Raw genomic sequence first — 27,389 nt, forward strand, 5'->3', positions numbered from 1 at the left:
TGGTGGGCCCGGGGGGCGGGGGGGGTGGTGGGCCCGGGGGGCGAGGTGGTGGGCCCGGGGGGGGGGGGGTGAGTGAGAACTCCTCGTGTCGAATGAATGAGTAAATCTGCCTGCTGCAGACTAACTGAAGGAGATCACTTTCTCTGTCGCAGGGTGACATCCAGTTATGGCTCTCGCACATCGCTTTCTGCAAGAAATGGGTACGGATTTATTGTTCTATTGCCCCAGTGTTAGGACCCGTCTCTCCTGATAATCCCTCTCCCTCACACTGTCTCTCAGTAACCCCTCTCCCCCAGCGCCCTGTGTTACTGACTGTATCTCTACTGATGTTAATCCCTCTCCCTCACACTGTCTCTCAGTAACCCCTCTCCCCCAGCGCCCTGTGTTACTGACTGTATCTCTACTGATGTTAATCCCTCTCCCTCACACGTCCCTCTGTAACCCCTTCCCCTCCCATGGGTCTGTCACGTACACATGTGGTGGAGGCACAGATGTTACAGCTGTTGTCCCTTTCACAGAATGCCCAGGTGAAGCTGAGCAAGGTGTTCTCTGCGATGTTGGCCATTCACCCGGACAAACCAGGTAAGATGCACAGTGATTTCCTGCTCTCCCTACGCCGGGGCCGAGGAGCAGTGTGTTCCCCGGGGGTGAGCAGAGTGTCTGCCACTAGTGTTTCTAACTTGTGTCCATCGTACATTAAACCAGCCCCCGAATTCTGTGCATTCCATCCGTCTTTACTTGATCCTTTCATCATCTTTCAGCATTGTGGATCATGGCAGCAAAGTGGGAGATGGAGGACCGGCTGTCGTCAGAGAATGCCAGGCATTTGTTTTTACGAGCTTTACGCTTTCACCCAGAGTCTCAGAAGCTGTATCAGGAGGTAGGGGTTGTTTCAGTGATCGATTTCAGTTCGCTCGCTCTCTCCAGCTCGCGCTCGCCCCCCGCGCCCCCCTGGTCAGTCTGGGCATTTACCAAGAGCAGGAGACAGCACCGCCCATCCAGTCAGTGCTGTGACTTCTCCCGCGCGATGCTCACTCCTGGGGGCACAACGCTTGTGGCCAAATCGAGGAGAAACAAATACATTGAGGAATTCCTCTCTGATTCCCTAAAACAATTCAGCAGGTCCCAGGAAACAGCAACAGCTCCGTGTCTCATCACAGGCTCAACTCCTGGGCGGCCCGCCCTGAGAACTGGAAACATCCTTCTCATCTTAGGAACTTGTCAGGTTCCCTTTTTAAAGTCCGTTAGTGACTCCGCCCTCACTGCATGTCTCCGTAGGCTGTTCCAAAGGGCAGTGACTCTCCAGAAAGAAAAGCTCCTGCCACTGAACATAGGAACAGGAGTAGGCCATTCAGCCCCTCGTGCCTGCTCCGCCATTTGATAAGATCATGGCTGATCTGTGATCTAACTCCATATACCTGCCTTTGGACCATATCCCTCAATACCTTTGGTTGCCAAAAAGCTATCTATCTCAGATTTAAATTTAGCAATTGAGCTAGTATCAATTGCCGTTTGCGGAAGAGAGTTCCAAACTTCTACCACCCTTTGTGTGTAGAAATGTTTTCTAATCTCACTCCTGAAAGGTCTGGCTCTAATTTTTAGACTGTGCCCCCTACTCCTAGAATCCCCAACCAGCAGAAATAGTTTCTCTCTATCCACCCTATCCGTTCCCCTTAATATCTTATAAACTTCAATCTGATCACCCCTTAATCTTCTAAACTCGAGAGAATACAACCCCAATTTGTGTAATCTCGCCTCGTAACTTAACCCTTGAAGTCCGGGTATCATTCTAGTAAACCTACGCTGCACTCCCTCCAAGGCCAATATGTCCTTCCGAAGGTGCGGTGCCCAGAACTGCTCACAGTATTCCAGGTGCGGTCTAACCAGGGTTTTGTATAGCTGCAGCAAAACTTCTGCCCCCTTGTACTCCAGTCCTCTAGATATAAAGGCCAGCATTCCATTAACCTTATTGATTATTTTCTGCACCTGTTCATGACACTTCAATGATCGATGTACCAGAACCCCTAAGTCCCTTTGGACATCCACTGTTTTTAACTTTTTACCATTTAGAAAGTACCCTGTTCTATCCTTTTTTGATCCAAAGTGGATGGCCTCACATTTGCCTACATTGAATTCCATTTGCCACAGTTTTGCCCATTCACCTAATCTATCAATATCCCTTTGTAATTTTATGTTTTCATCTACACTGCTTACAATGCCACCAATCTTTGTGTCATCGGCAAACTTAGATATGAGACTTTCTATGCCTTCATCTAAGTCGTTAATAAATATTTTGAATAATTGAGGCCCCAAGACAGATACCTGCGGGACTCCACTAGTCACATCCTGCCAATGTGAGTACCTACCCATTATCCCTACTCTCTGTCGCCTTTCACTCAGCCAACTTCCTAACCAAGTCTGTACTTTTCCCTCGATTCCATGGGCTTCTATCTACTCTTTGCTTAAGAATTTTATAGGCACAAAGTCTCGTCCTGCCATCCCCATCCATCTCAAATAACCGAACAGGACTACATCCAGTTGCCTTTTTTTAATTCACTCTCGGGATGTGGGCGCTGCTGTCAAGGCTGGTTTTTATTGCCCATCCCTGGTTTCCCCTTGAGCACATAAGAAATAGGAGCAGGAGTAGGACACATGGCCCCTTGAGCCTGCTCCGCCATTCAATCAGATCATGGCTGATCTTCTACCTCAACTCCACTTTCCTGCCCGATCCCCATATTATTTAATTCCCCTGGAGTCCTAATATCCATCGATCTCAGCCTTGAATACACTCAATGACTCAGCATCCACAGCCCTCTGGGGTAGAGAATTCCAAAGATTCACAACCCTCTGAGTGAAGAAATTCCCCCTCATCTCCGTCTTAAATGTCCGACCCCTTATCCTGAGACTATGCCCCCTGGTTCTAGACTCTCCAGCCAGGGGAAACAGCCTCTCAGCATCTACCCTGTCAAACCCCCTCAGAATCTTATACGTTTCAATGTGATCACCTCTCATTCTTCTAGACTACTTGAGGAGAAATCAGTGGCAAGCCAGTGGGAGGCATTAAAAAGTGAAATTCTACGGGTACAATGCAGACACGTCCCCTCAAAGATAAAGGGTGGCACTGCCAAATTTAGAGCCCCCTGGTTGTCTCGAAGTATACGGGGCAAGATAAAGCAGAAAAAGAAAGCTTATGACTGCCACAGAAAACTAAATACTGCAGAAAGCCTAGAGGAGTATAGAAAGTACAGGGATGATGTAAAAAAGGAAATAAGGAAAGCAAAGAGAAGGCATGAAAAAATATTAGCTCGTAAGATTAGAGAAAACCCAAAGATGTTTTATCAGTACATTAAGAACAAGAGGATAGCTAAGGAAAAGGTGAGACCTATCAGGGATGATAAGGGTAACTTGTGTGTAGAAGCAGAGGATGTGGGTAGGGTTTTAAATGAATATTTTGTCTCCGTATTCACAAAGGAAAGGATGATCCGGACGTAGTAGTTAAAGAGGAGAGGTGTGAAATATTGGATAAGGTAAACATAACGAGAGAGGAAGTACTAGAGGGACTGGAATCCTTGAAAGTTGATAAGTCACCAGGGACGGATGGATTGTTTCCTGGGCTATTGAAGGAAGCCAGGGAGGAAATAGCGGATGCTCTGAGGATCATTTTCCAATCCTCACTCGATACAGGGGAGGTACCGGAGGACTGGAAGACGGCAAACGTAGTACCATTGTTTAAAAAGGGTACGAGGGAAAGGCCGAACAATTATAGGCCGGTCAGTCTTACCTCGGTGGTGGGCAAACTATTAGAATCAATACTGAGAGATAGGATAAACTGTCACTTGGAAAGGCATGGTTTAATCAGGGATAGTCAGCATGGATTTGTTCAGGGAAGGTCATGCCTTACAAATCTGATTGAATTCTTTGAGGAAGTGACAAGGAGGATTGATGAGGGTAGTGCAGTGGATGTTGTCTACATGGATTTTAGTAAGGCATTTGACAAGGTCCCACATGGCAGACTGGTCAGAAAGGTAAAAGCCCATGGGATACAGGGAAATGTGGCGAATTGGATCCAAAATTGGCTCAGTAACAGGAAACAAAGAGTAAAAGTCGATGGATGTCTTTGTGAATGGAAATCCGTTTCCAGTGGTGTGCCACAGGGCTCAGTGTTGGGTCCCTTGCTGTTTGTGGTATATATTAATGATTTGGACTTGAATGTAGGGGGCATGATTGGCAAATTCGCAGACAACCCAAAAATTAGCCGTGTAGTTGATAGTGAAGAGGATAGCTGTAGACTCCAAGAAGATATCAATGGGTTGGTGGAGTGGGTGGAAAAGTGACAAATGGAGTTCAACCGGAGAAGTGTGAGGTAATGCACTTAGGGAGGGCAAACAGTAAAAGGGAATACGCAGTAAACGGGAATATATTGAGAGGGGTAGAGGAAGTGAGAGACCTTGGAGTGCATGTGCACAGGTCCCTGAAGGTGGCAGTACAGGTAGATAATGTTGTGAAGAAGGCATACGGAATGCTCTCCGTTATTAGCCGAGGTATAGAATACAAAAGCAGGGATGTAATGATGGAACTGTATAAAACGCTGGTAAGGCCACAGCTGGAGTATTGTGCACAGTTCTGGTCACCACATTACAGGAAGGACGTAATTGCTCTGGAGAGAGCAGAGAAGATTTACAAGAATGTTGCCAGGGCTTGAAAATTGCAGCTATGAGGAGAGATTGGATAGGCTGGGGTTGTTTTCCTTGGAGCAGAGAAGGCTGAGGGGAGACTTGATTGAGGTGTACAAAATTATGAGGGGCCCAGATAGAGTAGACAGGAAGTACCTGTTTCCCCTAGCGGAGAGTTCAGGAACTAGAGGACATAGATTTAAGCTGATTGGTGGAAGGATTAGAGGGGACATGAGGAAAAACTTTTTTACCCAGAAGATGGTGGGTGTATGGAATTCACTGCCCGAATTGGTGGTAGAGGCAGGGACCCTCAACTCTTTTAAAAAGTACCTGGACCTGCACCTAAAGTGCTGTAAGCTGCAGGGCTACGGACCGGGTGCTGGAAGGTGGGATTAGAATGGGCACCTGGTTGTTCTTCGAGCCGGCGCGGACACGATGGGCCAAATGGCCCCCTTCTGTGCTGTATCTTTTCTATGGTTTTAAACTCCAGAGAGGATAGGCCCATTTTACTCAATAAGAATAGAATGAGAAGGTGGTGGTGAGCCGCCTTCTTGAACCGCTGCAGTCCGTGTGGTGAAGGTTCTCCCACAGTGCTGTTAGGAAGGGAGTTCCAGGATTTTGACCCAGCGACGATGAAGGAACGGCGATATATTTCCAAGTCGGGATGGTGTGTGACTTGGAGGGGAACGTGCAGGTGGTGTTGTTCCCATGTGCCTGCTGCTCTTGTCCTTCTAGGTGGTAGAGGTCGTGGGTTTGGGTCGAGGGCACTGATTGATTTCTTTCTCTTTGCCAGTATTTTCGGATGGAACTGATGCACACGGAGAAAATCCGGAGGGAGATGGAACTGTTGGAGGCGGCAAAGCTGCAGCTGGTAGGAAGCGAAAACAGGCAGATACTGGAGGGGGAGGAGGGAGGGAGTGAGGGCAGATACTGGAGGGGGGAGGAGGGAGTGAGTGAGGGCAGATACTGGAGGGGGAGGGCGGGAGGGAGGGCAGATACTGGAGGGGGGAGGGGGGAGTGAGGGCAGATACTGGAGGGGGGAGGAGGGAGTGAGTGAGGGCAGATACTGGAGGGGGGAGGGGGGAGGAGGGAGTGAGTGAGGGCAGATACTGGAGGGGGAGGGGGGGGAGTGAGTGAGGGCAGATACTGGAGGGGGGAGGAGGGAGTGAGTGAGGGCAGATACTGGAGGGGGGAGGGGGGGGGAGGGCAGATACTGGAGGGGTGAGGAGGGAGGGAGGGCAGATACCGGAGGGGGGAGGGAGGGCAGATACCGGAGGGGGAGGAGGGAGTGCAGATGCCGGAGGGGGAGGAGGGAGGGAGGGAGGGAGTGCAGATGCCGGAGGGGGAGGAGGGAGGGAGGGAGTGCAGATGCCGGAGGGGGAGGAGGGAGGGAGGGAGTGCGGATGCCGGAGGGGGAGGAGGGAGGGAGGGAGGGAGGGAGTGCGGATGCCGGAGGGGGAGGAGGGAGGGAGGGAGGGAGGGAGGGAGTGCAGATGCCGGAGGGGGAGGAGGGAGGGAGGGAGGGAGTGCAGATGCCGGAGGGGGAGGAGGGAGGGAGTGCAGATGCCGGAGGAGGAGGGGGGAGGGAGGGAGTGCAGATGCCGGAGGAGGAGGGGGGAGGGAGGGAGTGCAGATGCCGGAGGGGGAGAAGGGAGGGAGGGAGTGCAGATGCTGGAGGGGGAGGAGGGAGGAGGGAGGGAGTGCAGATGCTGGAGTTCAATCTGGAGAAGTGTGAGGTAATGCATTTGGAGACAGCAAACAAGGCAAGGGAGTACACAATAAATGGGAGGATACTGAGAGGTGTAGAGGAAGTGAGGGACCTTGGAGTGCATGTCCACAGATCCCTGAAGGTGGCAGGACAGGTAGATAAGGTGGTTAAGAAGGCATACGGGATACTTTCCTTTATTAGCTGAGGCGTAGAATATAAGAGCAGGGAGGTTATGCTGGAACTGTATAAAACATTGGTTAGGCCACAGCTTGAGTACTGTGTACAGTTTTTTTATTATTTGTTCATGGGATGTGGGCGTCGCTGGCGAGGCCGGCATTTATTGCCCATCCCTAATTTCCCTCGAGAAGGTGGTGGTGAGCCGCCTTCTTGAACCGCTGCAGTCCGTGTGGTGAAGATTCTCCCACAGTGCTGTTAGGAAGGGAGTTCCAGGATTTTGACCCAGCGACGATGAAGGAACGGCGATATATTTCCAAGTCGGGATGGTGTGTGACTTGGAGGGGAACGTGCAGGTGGTGTTGTTCCCATGTGCCTGCTGCCCTTGTCCTTCTAGGTGGTAGAGGTCGCGGGTTTGGGAGGTGTTGTCGAAGAAGCCTTGGCGAGTTGCTGCAGTGCATCCTGTGGATGGTACACACTGCAGCCACTGTGCGCCGGTGGTGAAGGGAGTGAATGTTTAGGGTGGTGGATGGGGTGCCAATCAAGCGGGCTGCTTTGTCCTGGATGGTGTCGAGCTTCTTGAGTGTTGTTGGAGCTGCACTCATCCAGGCAAGTGGAGAATATTCCATCACACTCCTGACTTGTGCCTTGTCGATGGTGGAAAGGCTTTGGGGAGTCAGGAGGTGAGTCACTCGCCGCAGAACACCCAGCCTCTGACCTGCTCTCGTAGCAACAGTATTTATATGGCTGGTCCAGTTAAGTTTCTGGTCAATGGTGACCCCCAGGATGTTGATGGTGGGGGATTCGGCGATGGTAATGCCGTTGAATGTCAAGGGGAGGTGGTTAGACTCTCTCTTGTTGGAGATGGCCATTGCCTGGCACTTAAGTGGCAAGAAACATTCATGCCAGACATCAGCCCAAGCCTGGATGTGGGCACGGACTGAATGGTCACCACATTACAGGAAAGATGTGATCGCACTCGAGGGGGTGCAGAGGTGATTTATGAGGATGTTGCCAGGACTGGAGAATTTTAGCTGTGAGGAACGATTGGATGGGCTGGGGTTGTTTTCTTTGGAACAGAGGAGGTTGAGGGGAGATTTAATTGAGGTGTATAAAATTATGAGGGGCATAGATAGAGTGGCTGGGAAGGACCTATTTTCCTTAGCAGAGTGGTCAATAACTGGGGGGCATAAATTTAAAGTGATTGGTGGAAGGATTAGAGGGGAGCTGAGGAAAGCCTTTTTCACCCAGAGGGTGGTGGGAGTCTGGAACTCACTGCCTGAGAGGGTGGGAGAGGCAGAAACTCTCATTGCATTTAAAAAGTGCCTGGATGTGCTCCTGAAGTGCCGTAACCCACAGGGCTACGGACCAAGTGCTGGAAAGTGGGATTAGGCTGGGGGGCTCGTTTTCAGCCGGTACAGACACGATGGGCCGAATGGCCTCCTGTGCCGTAAATTTCTACGATTCCATGACTGGAAGAGGGGGGATGGAGTAAAAATCGATGTGGTGAAGAAAGGGCTGAGGATAGAATACAGATAGAAAGGTGGGGAGTGGGAGGGAGAGGACTGGGGGGGGGGGGCGTGGGGGGAGGGAGAGGACTGGGGGGGGTGGGGGGAGGGAGAGGACTGGGGGGGGTGGGGGGAGGGAGAGGACTGGGGGGGGGTGGGGGGAGGGAGAGGACTGGGGGGGGGGTGGGGGGGAGGGAGAGGACTGGGGGGGGGGTGGGGGGAGGGAGAGGACGGGGGGGGGTGGGGGGAGGGAGAGGACTGGGGGGGGGGTGGGGGGAGGGAGAGGACTGGGGGGGGGGTGGGGGGAGGGAGAGGACTGGGGGGGGGTGGGGGGAGGGAGAGGACTGGGGGGGGGTGGGGGGAGGGAGAGGACTGGGGGGCAGTTCACTGGTGGGGGGGGGTGTAATTGCTCAGTGGAGATCTTCAGTGAACTGAACACCCTGGAGAAATGGGGCCGCTCAGACCCAATGGGACTGTGCTCTGAGTGACGACTGTGCTCTGAGTGACGACTGTGCTCTGAGTGACGACTGTGCTCTGAGTGACGACTGTGCTCTGAGTGACGACTGTGCTCTGAGTGACGACTGTGCTCTGAGTGACGACTGTGCTCTGAGTGACGACTGTGCTCTGAGTGACGACTGTGCTCTGAGTGACGACTGTGCTCTGAGTGACGACTGTGCTCTGAGTGACGACTGTGCTCTGAGTGACGACTGTGCTCTGAGTGACGACTGTGCTCTGAGTGACGACTGTGCGAATATCTGACGCTTCATTGAACCAGAAGGGTAGAGATGATCCTGAGTGCTGTGTCTAAGAGTGGGAATGTGACGTCCCGTCACTGTCAGTGTCCTGCTGACTGTGTGACTGCGTCCTTGTGTGCGGATGGTGTCCCATGGTTGAATTTCCGCCTCTGTATTTCTAGGGTGAATCAGATTATCCCGAGGAGATTGTCCGTGGGGAGTTGGCTCGAATTGTGTACAAGAACGCCATTCACAAAGTCCCCGGTAAGTGGTTGTCACGAGCTGGTCTCGACCCCCCCACCAGGCCTCTGCCCCCCTTGACTCTCACACTAACCTGTCCAGGTTATACAGGACACTTGTCTCACTCTGTGTGTTTGTGTTCAGGGAATGCTGAATTCCATCTCTCGTTCTGGACCATTGCAGCATTGTTCAACTTCACACCAGAACTTCAGAAAGAGATTGTGGAGGAGTAAGTATGGTGGTGTGGGCGGGGGGCCCGGGGGTGTGGGCGGGGGGCCCGGGGGTGTGGGCGGGGGGCCCGTGGGCCTGGGGTGTGACGGTGCTCTAAATGTTCACCGTGTCTCCACAGCCTACAGACGCTCCACACGAGCCACGCTCTGACCTGGGACTTCATGGCCAGGCGGGAATTAGAGGCGGAGTCGCTGCCATCGACAGATTGCTCCAAACAGACAAAAGCTTCTGAAGTTGTCCGTAAGGAAGAGCGTTGCTGGACTGTGTACGAGGAAGCGGTGGTCTCCGTGCCAACAGGTCTGTGCAGATTCCCCCCCCTCCCCTCGCTCTCCCCCATCCCCTGTGAGAACTAATGTCTAGTAATCTAAAAATGATCTTGTGGAGGCAGAGGGCACGGCTGAGGTACTAAATGAATATTTCACATCGATCTTCACTGGAGAAGAGGATGCTGCCATTGTAGCAGTAAAGGAGGAGGGAGTAGTGATATTGGAGAGGATATAAATAGATAAAGAGGAGGGACTTGAGATTGTCAGTACTCAAAGTAGAAAAGTTACCCGGTCCAGATGGGAGGCATCCTGGGTTAGTGAGGGAAGCAGAGAGAGTGGTGGTGAACGGTTGTTTCTCAGACTGGAGGGAAGTTTACAGTGGGTGTTCCCCAGGGGTCAGTATTAGGACCACTGCTCTTTTTGATATATATTAATGACCTGGACTAGGATATCGAGGGTATAATTTCAAAGTTTGCAGATGACATGGAACTCGGAAATGTAGTAAACAATGTTGAGGATAGTAACAGACTTCAGGAGGACAGAGACAGACTGGTGAAATGGGCAGACACATGGCAGCTGAAATTTAACAGAGATGTGAAGTGATGCATTTTGGTAGGAGGAATGAGGAGAGGCAATATAAACTGGTCCAATTTTAAAGGGAGTGCAGGAACAGAGAGACCTGGGGGTGTATGTACTCAAATCTTTGAAGGTGGCAGGACAAGTTGAGAAGGCTTTATTAATAGAGGTATAGAGTACAAAAACAGGGAAGTTATGCTAAACCTTTATAATCACTGGTTAGGCCTCAGCTGGAGTATTGTGTCCAGTTCTGGGCACCGCACTTTAGGAAAGATGTGAAGGCCTTAGAGAGGGTGCAGAAAAGATTTACTGGAATGGTGCCAGGGATGAGGGACTTCAGTTATGTGGAGAAGCTGGGATTGTTCTCCAGGTTGGGGTAGAGGACGCGGTGCTGCTGAGTGGAGTCCTTCTGCCCACTGACCCTCAGTTCTGGAATGATAGTGTCTCCCCACCCTGGGCAGATCTCAGTGGCCACACTGTCCCAGTGAGCAATGATTGTGTTTAAATCCCAGCGCTGCTTTCTTGCTGTGTTCAGTTAGAGTCATGTGGAATTCTCCCTCTGTTCTGATTGCTGGGAATGTGGCACTCGGAGTGAGGGGTTGTCGGGGGTAGTGGATGGAGGTTGGGGGGTTTGGGGGCCGTCGGGTGGGTTTTGGAGGGGGGGTGGGGGCTGCGGGGACGTCTGAGAGTTTTTTTCCCACCTGCTGTAACACCCCACAGCTTCCTCCAGCAACAGCCCCAGATTTAAGAGAAGCTGTTTGAAGTGATGTTTGCCAGTGACCACTGGCTCAGTTGACCTAATGTTGGTTATGTTCTGGTTGCAGAGGCCATGTGGGAGTGTTACATTAATTTTTGCCTGGAGAGGCTTAAAAGAAAAACCAACAATGAGGATCTTCGAAGAAAGGTGAGGACAAGGAGCAGTGATTCACATCTCTCCTCATATTGCTGGTCTGCTGGGACCTGATCCATCACAGCACTGGCTCTTTCAATGCTCTCCTTTTTTGCCTGTGTTTCAGAGACTGGAGAAAGTGCTGTCTGTGTTTGACAGGGCGAGTGAAACCAGTCTCCTGCCCCAGGCTCTCTACAAGCAGTGGGTAAGATTGTTTAGATCCAAACATCTGTGTCATATTTAAAAATATTTGAGAAGATGTAACCATCAGGAAAGAGTGAGCAGGCTCCAGAAAAGAGAAGACTGAGGGGTGACCTGATACAGATCTTTAAGATTATGAAAGGGTTATTTTTATTTGTTCATGGGATGTGGGCGTCGCTGGCGAGGCCGGCATTTATTGCCCATCCCTAATTGCCCTTGAGAAGGTGGTGGTGAGCCGCCTTCTTGAACTGCTGCAGTCCGTGTGGTGAAGGTTCTCCCACAGTGCTGTTAGGAAGGGAGTTCCAGGATTTTGACCCAGCGACGATGAAGGAACGGCGATATATTTCCAAGTCGGGATGGTGTGTGACTTGGAGGGGAACGTGCAGGTGGTGTTGTTCCCATGTGCCTGCTGCCCTTATCCTTCTAGGTGGTAGAGGTCGCGGATTTAGGAGGTGCTGTCGAAGAAGCCTTGGCGAGTTGCTGCCGTGCATCCTGTGGATGTGGATGTAGTGAAGATGTTTCCACTTGTGGGGGAGACCAGAACTAGGGGCCAAAATATGAGAGTCACTAATAAATCCAATAGGGAATTCAGGAGAAACGTCAGAGAGTGGTGAGAATGTGGAACTCGCTATCACAAGGAGTAGTTGAGGTGAATGGTGTAGATGGATTTAAGGGGAAGCTGGATAAACACATGAGGGAGAAAGGAATAGAAGGATATGCTGATAGGGTGAGATGAAGTAGGGAGGGAGGAGGCTCGTGTGGAGCATAAACACCGGGATAGACCAGTTGGGCCGAATGGCCTGTTCCCGTGTATACATTCTCTGTACGGGCCCCCCTCACTGGATTGCATGAGGAATAAAAACATTGCCTTGCCTTGTTTCTCATTCCCGTTATTCCCAGCAGGTCCATCGCAGCAATGGAATATGGACGGTTCAGGGGTGATTTGATTGAGATTTTTAGGATTTTGAAAGGAATTGATAGGATGAACAGAGAGAAACTGTTTCTGCTGGTGAGGGAGTCCAGGACAAGGAAACGTAACCTTAAAATCAGAGGCAGGCCATTCAGGAGAGAAGTTGGGAAACACTTCTTCACACAAAGGGTGGGAGGCGTGTGGAACTCTCCCACAGAAAGCAGTAGGCACTAGCTCAATTCACAATTTTCAATCTGAGATCGGTAGATTTTTGCTGGCCACGGGTATTAAGGGATCTGGAATCAAGGTGGGTGGATGGGGTTAGGATACAGATCAGCCATGATCACATTCAATAGCAGAACAGGCTGGAGGGGCTGAATGGCCTCCTCCTGTTCCTATATTCCCAGTGAACTGAGCAGGTCTGCTTTATTTCAGGACAGGGAAGCCTTTGTGCTGACTCTTCTTTATTTGTTCATGGGATGTGGGCGTCGCTGGCGAGGCCGGCATTTATTGCCCATCCCTAATTGCCCTTGAGAAGGTGGCGGTGAGCCGCCTTCTTGAACCGCTGCAGTCCGTGTGGTGACGGTTCTCCCACAGTGCTGTTAGGAAGGGAGTTCCAGGATTTTGACCCAGTGACGATGAAGGAACGGCGATATATTTCCAAGTCAGGATGGTGTGTGACTTGGAGGGGAACGTGCAGGTGGTGTTGTTCCCATGTACCTGCTGCTCTTGTCCTTCTAGGTGGTAGAGGTTGCGGGTTTGGGAGGTGCTGTCGAAGAAGCCTTGGCGAGTTGCTGCAGTGCATCCTGTGGATGGTACACACTGCAGCCACTGTGCGCCGGTGGTGAAGGGAGTGAATGTTTAGGGTGGTGGATGGGGTGCCAATCAAGCGGGCTGCTTTGTCCTGGATGGTGTCGAGCTTCTTGAGTGTTGTTGGAGCTGCACTCATCCAGGCAAGTGGAGAGTATTCCATCACACTCCTGACTTGTGCCTTGTAGATGGTGGAAAGGCTTTGGGGAGTCAGGAGGTGAGTCACTCGCCGCAGAATACCCAGCCTCTGACCTGCTCTTGCAGCCACAGTATTTATATGGCTGGTCCAATTAAGTTTCTAGTCAATGGTGATGGTGCGGGATTCGGCGATGGTAATGCCGTTGAATGTCAAGGGGAGGTGGTTAGACTCTCTCTTGTTGGAGATGGTCATTGCCTGGCACTTGTCTGGCGTGAATGTTACTTGCCACTTATCAGCCCAAGCCTGGATGTTGTCCAGGTCTTGCTGTGTGCGGGCTCGGACTGCTTCATTATCTGAGGGGTGATGTGATGCCTGGATGTTGTGGCCTTGTTTGATCGATGGTTTAATTATTTATCTCTTGTTCCAGCTGCGGTTGTTGGTTGATCTCGGTGATGGAGAGAAAGCTGTTCGAGTGGCTGAGAATGGGAGCAAGTGTTTTAGCAACTCGGTGGAGATGTGGCAGAATAGCCTGCAGGTGCTGATCGAGCTGCAGAGTGCGGGTGTCAGCCGGCTGTTCCAGGAGGCCTTTTGCCAGGTGGCACCCGTGGTGAGTTACCTGTTTGTGGGTATTGCCTGATCTGTGCACCATGTGGTGTAACCAGGTGCCAGAAAGTGGACAGAGTAGCAGAGTGACACTGGACTGTTTAATGGTGACCGTGTATGAGGGTCAGACACTGATAGTACTGACGGACTCTCCATCAGCCACACCTCGTGCAGAAATCCAGCTCGTAACGTCATCTTAATTTCCAACATCGAGGCTCCACTTCATTGGGGGCACCCCTCCTGGGCACAAATATCTGGGGGAGGTGAGAGAATGTTCTGGAGCTATCAGCTGTTCTAGAAACAGATTTAAAGCAAACATCCCAACACTGATCCCTGGGACCCCCACTCTGTACATCCCCCCCAACACTGATCCCTGGGACACCCCACTCTGTACATCTCCCCAACACTGATCCCTGGGACCCCCACTCTGTACATCTCCCCAACACTGATCCCTGGGACCCCCACTCTGTACATCCCCCCCAACACTGATCCCTGGGACACCCCACTCTGTACATCCTCCCCCAATACCGATCTCTGGGACCCCCCACTCTGTACATCTCCCCAATACCGATCTCTGGGACCCCCACTCTGTACATCTCCCCAACACTGATCCCTGGGACCCCCACTCAGTACATCCCCCCCAATACCGATCCCCGGGACACCCCACTCTGTACATCTCCCCAACACCGATCCCCGGGACACCCCACTCTGTACATAAGAGCATAAGAACTAGGAGCAGAAGTAGGCCATTCGGCCCCTCGAGCCTGCTCCACCATTCAATAAGATCATGGCTGATCTTCAACCTCAACTCCACTTTCCCGCCTGATCCCCATATCCCTTGATTCCCCCAGAGTCCAAAAATCTATCGAACTCAGCCTTGAATATACTCAATGACTCAGCATCCACAGCCCTCTGGGGTAGAGAATTCCAAAGATTCACAATCCTCTGAGTGAAGAAATTCCTCCTCATCTCAGTCTTAAATGGCCGACCCCTTATCCTGAGACTGTGCCCCCTAGTTCTAGACTCTCCAGCCAAGGGAAACAATCTCTCAGTATCTACCTGTTAAGCCCTCTTAGAATCTTATATGTTTCAATGAGATCACCTCTCATTCTTCTAAACTCCAGAGAGTATAGGCCCATTCTACTCAATCTCTCCTCACAGGACAACCCTCTCATCCCAGGAATTAATCTAGTGAATCTTCGTTGCACCGCCTCCAAGGCGAGTATATCCTTCCTTCGATAAGGAGAACAAAACTGTACACAGTACTCCAGGTGAGGTCTCACCAAAGCCCTGTACAATTGCAGTAAGACTTCCTTACTCTTGTACTCCAACCCCCTTGCAATAAAGGCCAACATTCCATTTGCTTTCCTAATTGCTTGCTGTATCTGCATGTTAACTTTTTGTGTTTCGTGTACGAGGGCACCCAAATCTCTCTGAACACCAACATTTAATAGTTTCTCACCACTTAAAAAATATTCTGTGTTTCTATTTTTCCTACCAAAGTGAATAACCTCACATTTCCCCACATTATACTCCATCTGCCACTTTCTTGCCCACTCACTTAACCTGTCTATATCCCTTTGCAGACTCTTTGTGTCCTCCTCACAGCTTACTTTCCCACCTAGCTTTGTATCATCAGCAAACTTGGATACTTTACACTCGGTCCCTTCATCTAAGTCATTAATAGAGATTGTAAATAGCTGAGGCCCAAGCACTGATCCTTGTGGCACCCCACTAGTTACAGCCTGACAACCTGAGAATGACCCGTTTATCCCTACTCTCTGTTTTCTGTCCTTTAACCAATCCTCTATCCATGATAATATATTACCCCCAACCCCATGAGCCCTTATCTTGTGTAACAACCTTTTATGTGGCACCTTATCGAATGCCTTTTGAAAATCCAAATATACTCCATCCACTGGTTCCCCTTTATCCACCCTGCTAGTTACACCCTCAAAAAACTTTTGATAGATTTGTCAAACATGATTTCCCTTTTCATAAAACCATGTTGACTCTGCCCAATCATATTATGATTTTCTAAGTGCCCTGTTACCACTTCCTTAATAATGGATTCCAGCATTTTCCTGATGACTGATGTCAGTCTAATTGGCCTGTCGTTCCCTGTTTTCTCTCTCCCTCCTTTCTTGAATAACGGGGTTACATTTGTTACCTTCCAATCCACTGGGACCGTTCTAGAGTCGAGGGAATTTTGGAAGATCATAACCAATTCATCCACTATCTCTGCAGCCACCTCTTTTAGAACCCTAGGATGTAGGCCATCAGGTCTGGGGATTTATCAGCTTTTAGTCCCATTAATTTCTCCAGTGCTTTTTCTCTACTGACATTAATTACTTTAAATTCCTCACTCTCATTAGACCCTTGGTTCCCCACTATTTCCCGCCATGTCTTTTGTGTCTTCTACTGTGAACAGATACAAAATATTTGTTTAACATCTCTGCCATTTCCTGATTCCCCATTATAATTTCTCCTGTTTCAGCCTCGAAGGGACCAACGTTTACTTTTGCTACTCTTTCCCTTTTTACATACTTGTAGAAGCTCTTACAATCTGTTTTTATATTTCTTGCTAGTTTACTCATATTCTATTTTCTCCATTTTTATCCATTTTTTGGTCATCTTTTGCCTGGTTTCTAAAACTCTCCAATCCTCAGGCTTACTACTCTTTTTGGTAACATTATAAGCCTCTTCTTTTAATCTAATACTATCCTTAATTTTTCTAGTTAGCCACGGATGGATCACTTTCCCCGTGGAGTTTTTATTTTTCAAAGGAATGTATATTCGTTGAGAATATTGAAATATTTCTTTAAATGTTTGCCATTGTTTATCTACCGTCATACCCTTTAATCTAATTTCCCCAATCAACCGTAGCCAACTTGCCCCTCATACCCACATAATTGGCCTTGTTTAAATTTAAGACTCTAGTTTGGGACTTAACTACATCACTCTCAAACTCGAAATGAAATTCCATCATATAATGATCACTCTTCCCCAGAGGATCTTTTATTATAAGATTAATAATTAACCCTATCTCCTTACAAAATACTCGATCTAAAATAGCCTGTTACCTAGTTGGTTCCTCCTCATATTGTTCTAGAAAACTGTCTCTGATGCTTTCAGGAACTCATCCTCCAAACTACTTTTGCCATTTTCTCCAGCATCACCCAACACCGATCACCAGGACCCCCCACTCTGTACAATCTCCCCCAACACCGATCCCCGGGACCCCCACTCTGTACATCTCCCCAACACCGATCACCGGGACCCCCCACACTCTGTACATCTCCCCAACACCGATCCCCGGGACCCCCCACTCTGTACATCTCCCCAACACCGATCCCCGGGACCCCCACTCTACATCTCCCCAAACACCGATCACGTGGGACCCCCACTCTGTACATCTCCCCAACACCGATCCCCGGGACCCCCACTCTGTACATCTCCCCAACACCGATCCCCGGACCCCCACTCTGTACATCTCCCCAACACCGATCACCGGGACACCCACTCTGTACATCTCCCCAACACCGATCACCGGGACACCCCACTCTGTACATCTCCCCAACACCGATCCCGGGACCCCCACTCTGTACATCCCCCCAACACCGATCCCCGGGACCCCCACTCTGTACATCCCCCCAACCACCGATCACCGGGACCCCCCACTCTGTACATCTCCCCAACACCGATCACCGGGACAACCCACTCTGTACATCTCCCCAACACCGATCACCGGGACCCCCCACTTCTGTACATCTCCCCAACACCGATCACCGGGACCCCCCCACTCTGTACATCTCCCCAACACCGATCACCCGGGACCCCCCACTCTGATACATCTCCCCAACACCGATCACCCGGGACCCCCCACTCTGTACATCTCCCCAACACCGATCCCCGGGAACCCCCCACTCTGTACAGTCTCCCCAACACCGATCACCGGGACCCCCCCACTCTGTACATCTCCCCAACACCGATCACCGGGACCCCCCACTCTGTACATCTCCCAACACCGATCACCGGGACCTCCCCACTCTGTACATCTCTCCAACACCGATCATCACGGGGACTCCCCACTCTGTACATCTCCCCAACACCGATCCCCGGGGACCCCCACTCTGTACATCTCCCCAACACCGATCACCGGGACCCCCCACTCTGTACATCTCCCCAACACCGATCACCGGGACCCCCCACTCTGTACATCTCCCCAACACCGATCCCCGGGACCCCCCACTCTGTACATCTCCCCAACACCGATCACCGGGACCCCCCACTCTGTACATCTCCCCAACACCGATCACCGGGACCCCCCACTCTGTACATCTCCCCACACACGGATCACCGGACCCCCCCACTCTGTACATCTCCCCAACACCGATCACCGGGACCCCCCCACTCTGTACATCTCCCCAACACCGATCACCGGGACCCCCCCACTCTGTACATCTCCCCAAACACCGATCACCGGACTCCCCACTCTGTACATCTCCCCAACACCGATCACCGGGACTCCCCACTCTGTACATCTCCCCAACACCGATCACCGGACCCCCCACACTGTACATCTCCCAACACCGATCCTGGACACCCCACTCTAAGCCCCCCCCCCCCACCGATCCTGGGACACCCCACTCTAAGCCCCCCCCCCCCCCCCACCGATCCTGGGACACCCCACTCTAAGCCCCCCCCCCCCCCCACACCGATCCTGGGACACCCCACTCTAAGCCCCCCCCCCCCCCCCCTCACCGATCCTGGGACACCCACTCTAAGCCCCCCCACCGATCACCGATCACTGGGACACCCCACTCTAAGCCCCCCCCCCCCCCCCCACCGATCCTGGACACCCCACTCTAAGCCCCCCCCCCCCCCCCCACCGATCACCGATCACTGGGACACCCCACTCTAAGCTCCATCCTGAAGTAATCAGCAATCAGCATCCATTTTCTGCCCTTTCACCAATTTTTTATCCATCCCAAGATTTACCTCAAATGATTGCAGCTTTGAGCTTAACCAACAGCCTTTCATGTGGCATTTTGTCAGGTGCCTTCTGGAAGTTGCGATGTGGAGTTTTCCACTCTCCATTTGGGATGTTGCTTCCTCTAAGAATTTGAGGAGATTAATCGGGCGGGATCATCACCTTCTGAGTCCATGCTGGTCGCTGGTCGCTGCTCACACGGTTATTATTGTACAGCTTCCCCATAGTTCCGTTTTACTGGGATGGTTTGCTTCTGTATTTGTCTCTTTCTGTCTTTCCTTTTTTAATCTCTTCCCTCTGGGTCCAGTGACTCCCTCGCGGTGATTGTCAGCTTTTGATTCGTTCTTTGTGCCCAGTGTGTTTACAGATTTTCTGCTTCTTGCCTCTGACTGCTGTTTTACCGAAAGGACCTGGTGTTGGGTTTAATCGTTGCCAGCTGCTCTCATCCCGTTGTACTCAGTGTCCCCTCCTCTGTTACAGGACAGCTTACCCCTGTGGGTCCTCTGGCTGGAGTGGAGCGAAGGTACAAACAGTGCGGATGAGACCGAAAAGCTGTATCAGGTAAGTTCCTGTCTGACTGAGCCTCTCATCACTGATCTGTGGAAAGGAGTGAGTCTGATTGCCTCTGTTTGCCTCCACAGTGCGCACTGCAAACACCCGTCCCAGCCATCTGTGTAACAGTGAAGGAGAAATACCTGGACTGGGCCCTGAGGGCAGGGGGCTACAGAAAAGCAAGGAAGGTCTTCACCAGGTAACTGCTGAACACACAGTGGCATGTGTTTAATATATTAATAACTCATTATCTCAAGGGAGGAACGCCTTGGCCCCACTTAACGGGCACTGTTTCAGCAGTTAAATGATTTAAATTGTAAATAGTTTTTTAATTTGCAGTCACATGACAATGGAAGTATCAGTGACCATTGATTGGGGGCAGGGGGTTCTGACATGGCTCGGTGATGAGGGGAGGCCGCACAGTGTTAGTGGGAGTGGGTGTTTGTTTGGGTTCCATATCCCATAACACTCTTGCCTAACAAAAATCGACCAATCTCGGTCTTGAAATTTTCAATCGACCCCCAGCATCATCAGCTTTTTCCAGATTCCCACTCCCCTTTGTGTGAAGAAATGCTTCCTGACATCACCCCTGAACGGCCCGGCTCTAATTTTAAGGTTATTCCCCCTTGTTCTGGACTCTCTCACCAGAGGAAATAGTTTCTCTCCATCTACCCTATCAAATCCTTCAATCATCTTAAACACCTCAATTAGATCACCCCATAATCTTCTATACTCGAGGGAATTTTTTTTATTCGTTCATGAGCCGCCGCATTTATTGCCCATACCCTAATTGCCCTTGAGAAGGTGGTGGTGAGCCGCCTTCTTGAACCACTGCAGTCCGTGTGGTGAAGGTTCTCCCACAGTGCTGTTAGGAAGGGAGTTCCAGGATTTTGACCCAGCGACGATGAAGGAACGGTGATATATTTCCAAGTCGGGATGGTGTGTGACTTGGAGGGGAACGTGCAGGTGGTGTTGTTCCCATGTGCTGCTGCCCTTGTCCTTCTAGGTGGTAGAGGTCGCGGATTTGGGAGGTGCTGTCGAAGAAGCCTTGGCGAGTTGCTGCAGTGCATCCTGTGGATGGTACACACTGCAGGCCACGGTGCGCCGGTGGTGAAGGGAGTGAATGTTTAGGGTGGTGGATGGGGTGCCAATCAAGCGGGCTGCTTTGTCCTGGATGGTGTCGAGCTTCTGGTGTGTTGTTGGAGCTGCACTCATCCAGGCAAGTGGAGAGTATTCCATCACACTCCTGACTTGTGCCTTGTGGATGGTGGAAAGGCTTTGGGGAGTCAGGAGGTGAGTCACTCGCCGCAGAATACCCAGCCTCTGACCTGCTCTTGTAGCCACAGTATTTATATGGCTGGTCCAGTTAAGTTTCTGGTCAATGATGACCCCCAGGGATGTTGATACAAGCCTAGTCTATTCAACGCAAGGGAATAACAAACCAAGTTTCTGCAATCTGTCCTCATAATTTAACCCTTTGAGTCCTGGTATCATTCTGGTGAATCTGCGCTGCACCCCCTCCAAGGCCAATATATCCTTCCTGAGGTGCGGAGCCCAGAACTGAAATTAGAATTTTTGAAGAAATGTTTTCACGGGACAGTAGAACAGGGAAGTGTTTACCACAGAGGCTATTGGGGGAGAGACTGTAACAACATTTGAAACAGAATTGGATAAGGATTTGAAAAGGAAAAATGTAAAAGGTTGTGGGGAAAGGGCAGGGTAGTGGGATTAGAATGGAGGAGCTCCAGTGGATGATCAGGCACTGGGGCAGGAGCAATGGGCTGAATGGCCTTGTGTTTTGAAGAGGTGACTAAAATAGTGGACAGGGGAATGTCAATGGATGTTATTTATATGGACTTCCAGAAGGCATTTGATAAGGTCCCACATAAGAGACTGTTAGCTAAGATAGAAGCCCATAGAATCGAGGGAAAAGTACGGACTTTGTTAGGAAGTTGGCTGAGTGAAAGGCGACAGAGAGTAGGGATAATGGGTAGGTACTCACATTGGCAGGATGTGACTAATGGAGTCCCGCAGGGATCTGTCTTGGGGCCTCAATTATTCACAATATTTATTAACGACTTAGATGAAGGCATAGAAAGTCTCATATCTAAGTTTGCCAATGACACAAAGATTGGTGGCATTGTAAGCAGTGTAGATGAAAACATAAAATTACAAAGGGATATTGATAGATTAGGTGAATGGGCAAAATTGTGGCAAATGGAATTCAATGTAGACAAATGTGAGGTCATCCACTTTGGATCAAAAAAGGATAGAACAGGGTACTTTCTAAATGGTAAAAAGTTAAAAACAGTGGATGTCCAAAGGGACTTAGGGGTTCAGGTACATAGATCATTGAAGTGTCATGAACAAGTGCAGAAAATAATCATTATGGTTAATGGAATGCTGGCCTTTATATCTACAGGACTGGAGTACAAGGGGGCAGAAGTTATGCTGCAGCTATACAAAACCCTGGTTAGACCGCACCTGGAGTACTGTGAGCAGTTCTGGGCACCGCACCTTCGGAAGGACATATTGGCCTTGGAGGGAGTGCAGCGTAGGTTTACTAGAATGATACCCAGACTTCAAGGGTTAAGTTACGAGGAGAGATTACACAAATTGGGGTTGTATTCTCTGGAGTTTCGAAGGTTAAGGGGTGATCTGATCGAAGTTTATAAGATATTAAGGGGAACGGATAGGGTGGATAGAGAGAAACTATTTCCGCTGGTTGGGGATTCTAGGAGTAGGGGGCACAGTCTAAAAATTAGAGCCAGACCTTTCAGGAGTGAGATTAGAAAACATTTCTACACACAAAGGGTGGTAGAAGTTTGGAACTCTCTTCCGCAAAGGGCAATTGATACTAGCTCAATTGCTAAATTTAAATCTGAGATAGATAGCTTTTTGGCAACCAAAGGTATTAAGGGATATGGGCCAAAGGCAGGTATATGGAGTTAGATCACAGATCAGCCATGATCTTATCAAATGGCGGAGCAGGCTCGAGGGGCTGAATGGCCTACTCCTGTTCCTATGTGTGCTGTAAATTGCCGTTTGAGTACTGGAGGAGCAGCTGCCTCCTTGGACAGCACGATGCGAAGGTTTGGAAAGATTTGTTGTCACGTCTTTCATTTTTGTTTCCTTCTTTCAGTCTCCAAGAAAACCGACCCTTTTCTTTGGAGTTTTTCAGGAAAATTATTGTGATTGAAAAGGAGCAGGTGAGTGATCGGAGACCTGGGCCCCACCGTATAAACTGCTCACATTCCCACACTGATTCAGGGCTTACTCCCTGCAGTGACCAGTGAGATGTGATCAATGGCAGCATGGGGAGGGGTCGCTGGAGGGGGGGGGAAGGGGGTCGCTGGAGGGGGGGGGGGGGAAGGGGGTCGCTGGAGGGGGGGGGGGAAGGGGGTCGCTGGAGGGGGGGGGGGAAGGGGGTCGCTGGAGGGGGGGGGGGAAGGGGGTCGCTGGAGGGGGGGGAAGGGGGTCGCTGGAGGGGGGGGGAAGGGGGTCGCTGGAGGGGGGGAAAGGGGGTCGCTGGAGGGGGGGGAAAGGGGGTCGCTGGAGGGGGGGGAAAGGGGGTCGCTGGAGGGGGGGGGAAGGGGGTCGCTGGAGGGGGGGGGAAGGGGGTCGCTGGAGGGGGGGGTAAGGGGGTCGCTGGAGGGGGGGTAAGGGGGTCGCTGGAGGGGGGGGAAGGGGGTCGCTGGAGGGGGGGGAAGGGGGTCGCTGGAGGGGGGGGAAGGGGGTCGCTGGAGGGGGGGGGAAGGGGGTCGCTGGAGGGGGGGGGAGGGGGTCGCTGGAGGGGGGGGGAGGGGGTCGCTGGAGGGGGGGGGAGGGGGTCGCTGGAGGGGGGGGGGAGGGGGTCGCTGGAGGGGGGGAAGGGGGTCGCTGGAGGGGGGGGAAGGGGGTCGCTGGAGGGGGGGGAAGGGGGTCGCTGGAGGGGGGGGAAGGGGGTCGCTGGAGGGGGGGGAAGGGGGTCGCTGGAGGGGGGGGAAGGGGGTCGCTGGAGGGGGGGGAAGGGGGTCGCTGGAGGGGGGGGAAGGGGGTCGCTGGGGGAAGGGGGTCACTGGGGGAAGGGGGTCGCTGGGGGAAGGGACAGAGGCTGGGGGAGGGGTGGGGGGTGCTGGGGGAGGGGACGGAGGCTGGGGGAGGGGTGGGGGGTGCTGGGGGTGGGATGGGGAAGTGTGAGAATCTTTGGTATTCTTTTCACACCTGTTGCACTGAGTGAATGTTGAGCTGCCGGGGTGCCTGCTCATGTGATGCCCCAGACACAGTCTCCGAGAGGACTGACAGTCCGGCTTGTTTTGGGGCACATCCCAGTGCCGTTGCACTGAGCGATGGTATTTTACCAGGTGTAATGAGGAGTATATTTACCCCTTTACTCCTGATCATGAGCAGGTCAGTGGGCGAACAGCCTGTGAGGAGAGAATGACTCTGATCTGTGATCCCTTTATTTGCTTTTTTCCGCGGGTTATGTTCAGATTTCTCGCTGATTGATTGTGTGCTTTGGTCTTGGTTTGAAATCCTAAATTTCTAAGCTGATCTTTTGTTTCTTCCCACAAGGAGTGCAGTAAAATGCACCATCTGAGGGAATATTATGAGCGAGCACTCCGAGAGTTTGGATCCACGAGTGCTGGTAGGAATCTCGAAACTTGTTTATCAAAAACAAAAGTCCAGAATTATTAAGAACTGAACAAGATGGCTGTTCACCATTTCCTCAAACTATTTCTTGGCAAATTTTGCCCTGTTCTAAGTGTTGAAGATGGGGATAGGTTTGTGTCATCAGCTGTTCAGGTCCATGTGCAAACTGATCCCCGCCTCATCTCATCTCCCCACTGTCCGAGTACCAAGCCGTTAACCTGAGAGTGGGGCACGGTTGGAGGACCAAAGGGTAGAATGTTTACTGCTTTTCATAGAATCATAGAATGGTTACAGCACAGAAGGAGGCCATTCAGCCCATTGAGTCTGTGCTGGCTCTTTGTAGGAGTAATCCAGTTAGTCACATTCCCCTGCTCTTTTCCCATAGCCAGCATCAAACACTCCCAGGACAGGTACAGCACGGGTTAGATACAGAGTAAAGCTCCCTCTACACTGTCCCATCAAACACTCCCGGGGCAGGTACAGCACGGGTTAGATACAGAGTAAAGCTCCCTCTACACTGTCCCATCAAACACTCCCAGGGCAGGTACAGCACGGGTTAGATACAGAGTAAAGCTCCCTCTACACTGTCCCATCAAACACTCCCAGGGCAGGTACAGCACGGGTTAGATACAGAGTAAAGCTCCCTCTACACTGTCCCATCAAACACTCCCAGGGCAGGTACAGCACGGGTTAGATACAGAGTAAAGCTCCCTCTACACTGTCCCATCAAACACTCCCAGGGCAGGTACAGCACGGGTTAGATACAGAGTAAAGCTCCCTCTACACTGTCCCATCAAACACTCCCAGGGCAGGTACAGCACGGGTTAGATACAGAGTAAAGCTCCCTCTACACTGTCCCATCAAACACTCCCGGGGCAGGTACAGCACGGGTTAGATACAGAGTAAAGCTCCCTCTACACTGTCCCATCAAACACTCCCAGGGCAGGTACAGCACGGGTTAGATACAGAGTAAAGCTCCCTCTACACTGTCCCATCAAACACTCCCAGGGCAGGTACAGCACGGGTTAGATACAGAGTAAAGCTCCCTCTACACTGTCCCATCAAACACTCCCAGGGCAGGTACAGCACGGGTTAGATACAGAGTAAAGCTCCCTCTACACTGTCCCATCAAACACTCCCAGGGCAGGTACAGCACGGGTTAGATACAGAGTAAAGCTCCCTCTACACTGTCCCATCAAACACTCCCGGGGCAGGTACAGCACGGGTTAGATACAGAGTAAAGCTCCCTCTACACTGTCCCATCAAACACTCCCAGGGCAGGTACAGCACGGGTTAGATACAGAGTAAAGCTCCCTCTACACTGTCCCATCAAACACTCCCAGGGCAGGTACAGCACGGGTTAGATACAGAGTAAAGCTCCCTCTACACTGTCCCATCAAACACTCCCAGGGCAGGTACAGCACGGGTTAGATACAGAGTAAAGCTCCCTCTACACTGTCCCATCAAACACTCCCAGGGCAGGTACAGCACGGGTTAGATACAGAGTAAAGCTCCCTCTACACTGTCCCATCAAACACTCCCAGGGCAGGTACAGCACGGGTTAGATACAGAGTAAAGCTCCCTCTACACTGTCCCATCAAACACTCCCGGGGCAGGTACAGCACGGGTTAGATACTGAGTAAAGCTCCCTCTACACTGTCCCATCAAGTATGGTGAGACGGTGAGCTGATCCTCGCTGTGTTTGGGTGACAGGATAGCTTGCTCCAGGCTTGTCAATAGCCAGCAGCCTGTGTCATTTGGCAACGTTCTTGGAAGAGCCAAGTGTGGTCATTGATTTAATGGTGAGGAATTTTCCCTCCAGATCTTTGGCTGGAATACATCGAGGAGGAGAGGAGCCACCCACATGGGAGACCAGAGCACACTGGGCAGATCCACTGGAGGGCCATGAAGACACTGCAAGGAGTGGACGTGGAGAGATTCGTATCTCGGTTCACACTGCTGCAGACTGGACACTTATAGATTCACCAATACTGTATTTAAACAAACCTCACTGAGACTAAAGCCCTCACTCTGAACATTTAAACCCATCCTGTCAATTCCCAATGGATGTCTAACTGGCTGGGATTCTGTCAGACACTTTACACTTCTATTTAAAATGTATATTGTTTTGATCGCAGGATTTGCTCAGGATTCTGAGAGTTTTCTCCTGACTAACTCTCAGGCAGACTCCCTTGTCCTGAACACTGCACAGGGGAGGGGCAGGGGGCAGTGACCTGTAGCATGTAACAGGGTGACCAGTAACTGGATCAAAATGCTTCAGTGTACTTTCTAAACTTGGCAGATAAAGTTTTTGAAGTAATGGTGTACCTGTGGAGTTAATCTGTCCGAACCAGACTCGTAACCTGAATGGGAATAAATGCTGAATCTTGTGGCTCGTTCAGATTGGAGCTGGCAGGTGTCCTGAGGTGGATGGTTCATATTCAGGGGATGAATATTAATTGGGTTTTTTCTCTCCAGGAGGTGAAGTTCGTCACTGATATCGCGATTCTCTCACTCAGATTGTGCCAGTCCCTGGCGACCAGTGCTCACTGTACAGTGTGTGCTGCTCACCACAGCATGCAGCGATCACTGGATGCCGGCACTGGATTTATTTCCCCAACTGATCGGGGGGATGGGGGAGGCCCGGGGTGGGGGGGGGGGGGTGGGGGGGGCCCGGGGTGGGGGGGGTGGGGGGGGCCCGGGGTGTGGGGGGGGGGGGGGGAGGCCCGGGGTGTGGGGGGGGGGGGGGGAGGCCCGGGGTGTGGGGGGGGGGGGGGGAGGCCCGAGGTGTGGGGGGTGGGGGGGGATGGGGGAGGCCCGGGGTGTGGGGGGAGGCCCGGGGTGGGGGTGGGGGGGGGGGGGGGAGGCCCGGGGTGTGGGGGGAGGCCCGGGGTGGGGGTGGGGGGGGGGGGGGGGAGGCCCGGGGTGTGGGGGGGGGGGGGGGAGGCCCGGGGTGTGGGGGGGGGGGGGGGAGGCCCGAGGTGTGGGGGGTGGGGGGGGATGGGGGAGGCCCGGGGTGTGGGGGGAGGCCCGGGGTGGGGGTGGGGGGGGGGGGGGGGAGGCCCGAGGCCCGGGGTGTGGGGGGGGGGGGGGGGGAGGCCCGGGGTGGGGGGGGATGGGGGAGGCCCGGGGTGGGGGGGGATGGGGGAGGCCCGGGGTGGGGGGGGTGGGGGGGGATGGGGGAGGCCCGGGGTGGGGGGGGTGGGGGGGGATGGGGGAGGCCCGGGGTGGGGGGGGTGGGGGGGGATGGGGGAGGCCCGGGGTGGGGGGGGGATGGGGGAGGCCCGGGGTGGGGGGGGGATGGGGGAGGCCCGGGGTGGGGGGGGGATGGGGGAGGCCCGGGGTGGGGGGGGTGGGGGGGGATGGGGGAGGCCCGGGGTGGGGGGGGTGGGGGGGGATGGGGGAGGCCCGGGGTGGGGGGGGGTGGGGGGGGGATGGGGGAGGCCCGGGGTGGGGGGGGTGGGGGGGGATGGGGGAGGCCCGGGGTGGGGGGGGTGGGGGGGGGATGGGGGAGGCCCGGGGTGGGGGGGGTGGGTGGGGGAGGCCCGGG

At 52.4% G+C, this 27,389-nt stretch overlaps 1 protein-coding gene across 1 annotated transcript; it reads left to right on the plus strand.

The window, feature by feature from the left end:
• Positions 1-109: 109 nt before the first annotated feature.
• utp6 (UTP6 small subunit processome component) lies at positions 110-26,164 on the plus strand. Its single transcript, XM_068003784.1, has 15 exons — positions 110-200; positions 519-582; positions 762-880; positions 5,467-5,544; positions 8,980-9,061; positions 9,182-9,266; positions 9,387-9,565; positions 10,935-11,014; positions 11,127-11,204; positions 13,487-13,666; positions 19,136-19,216; positions 19,297-19,406; positions 22,350-22,416; positions 23,762-23,834; positions 25,662-26,164. Exons 2-15 carry the CDS (start codon positions 555-557, stop codon positions 25,817-25,819), a joined length of 1,398 nt encoding a protein of 465 aa, XP_067859885.1. The 5' UTR covers positions 110-200; positions 519-554; the 3' UTR covers positions 25,820-26,164.
• Positions 26,165-27,389: the final 1,225 nt, after the last annotated feature.

Source organism: Heptranchias perlo, chromosome 23, assembly GCF_035084215.1.
Source record: "Heptranchias perlo isolate sHepPer1 chromosome 23, sHepPer1.hap1, whole genome shotgun sequence".
NCBI lineage: Eukaryota > Metazoa > Chordata > Chondrichthyes > Hexanchiformes > Hexanchidae > Heptranchias > Heptranchias perlo.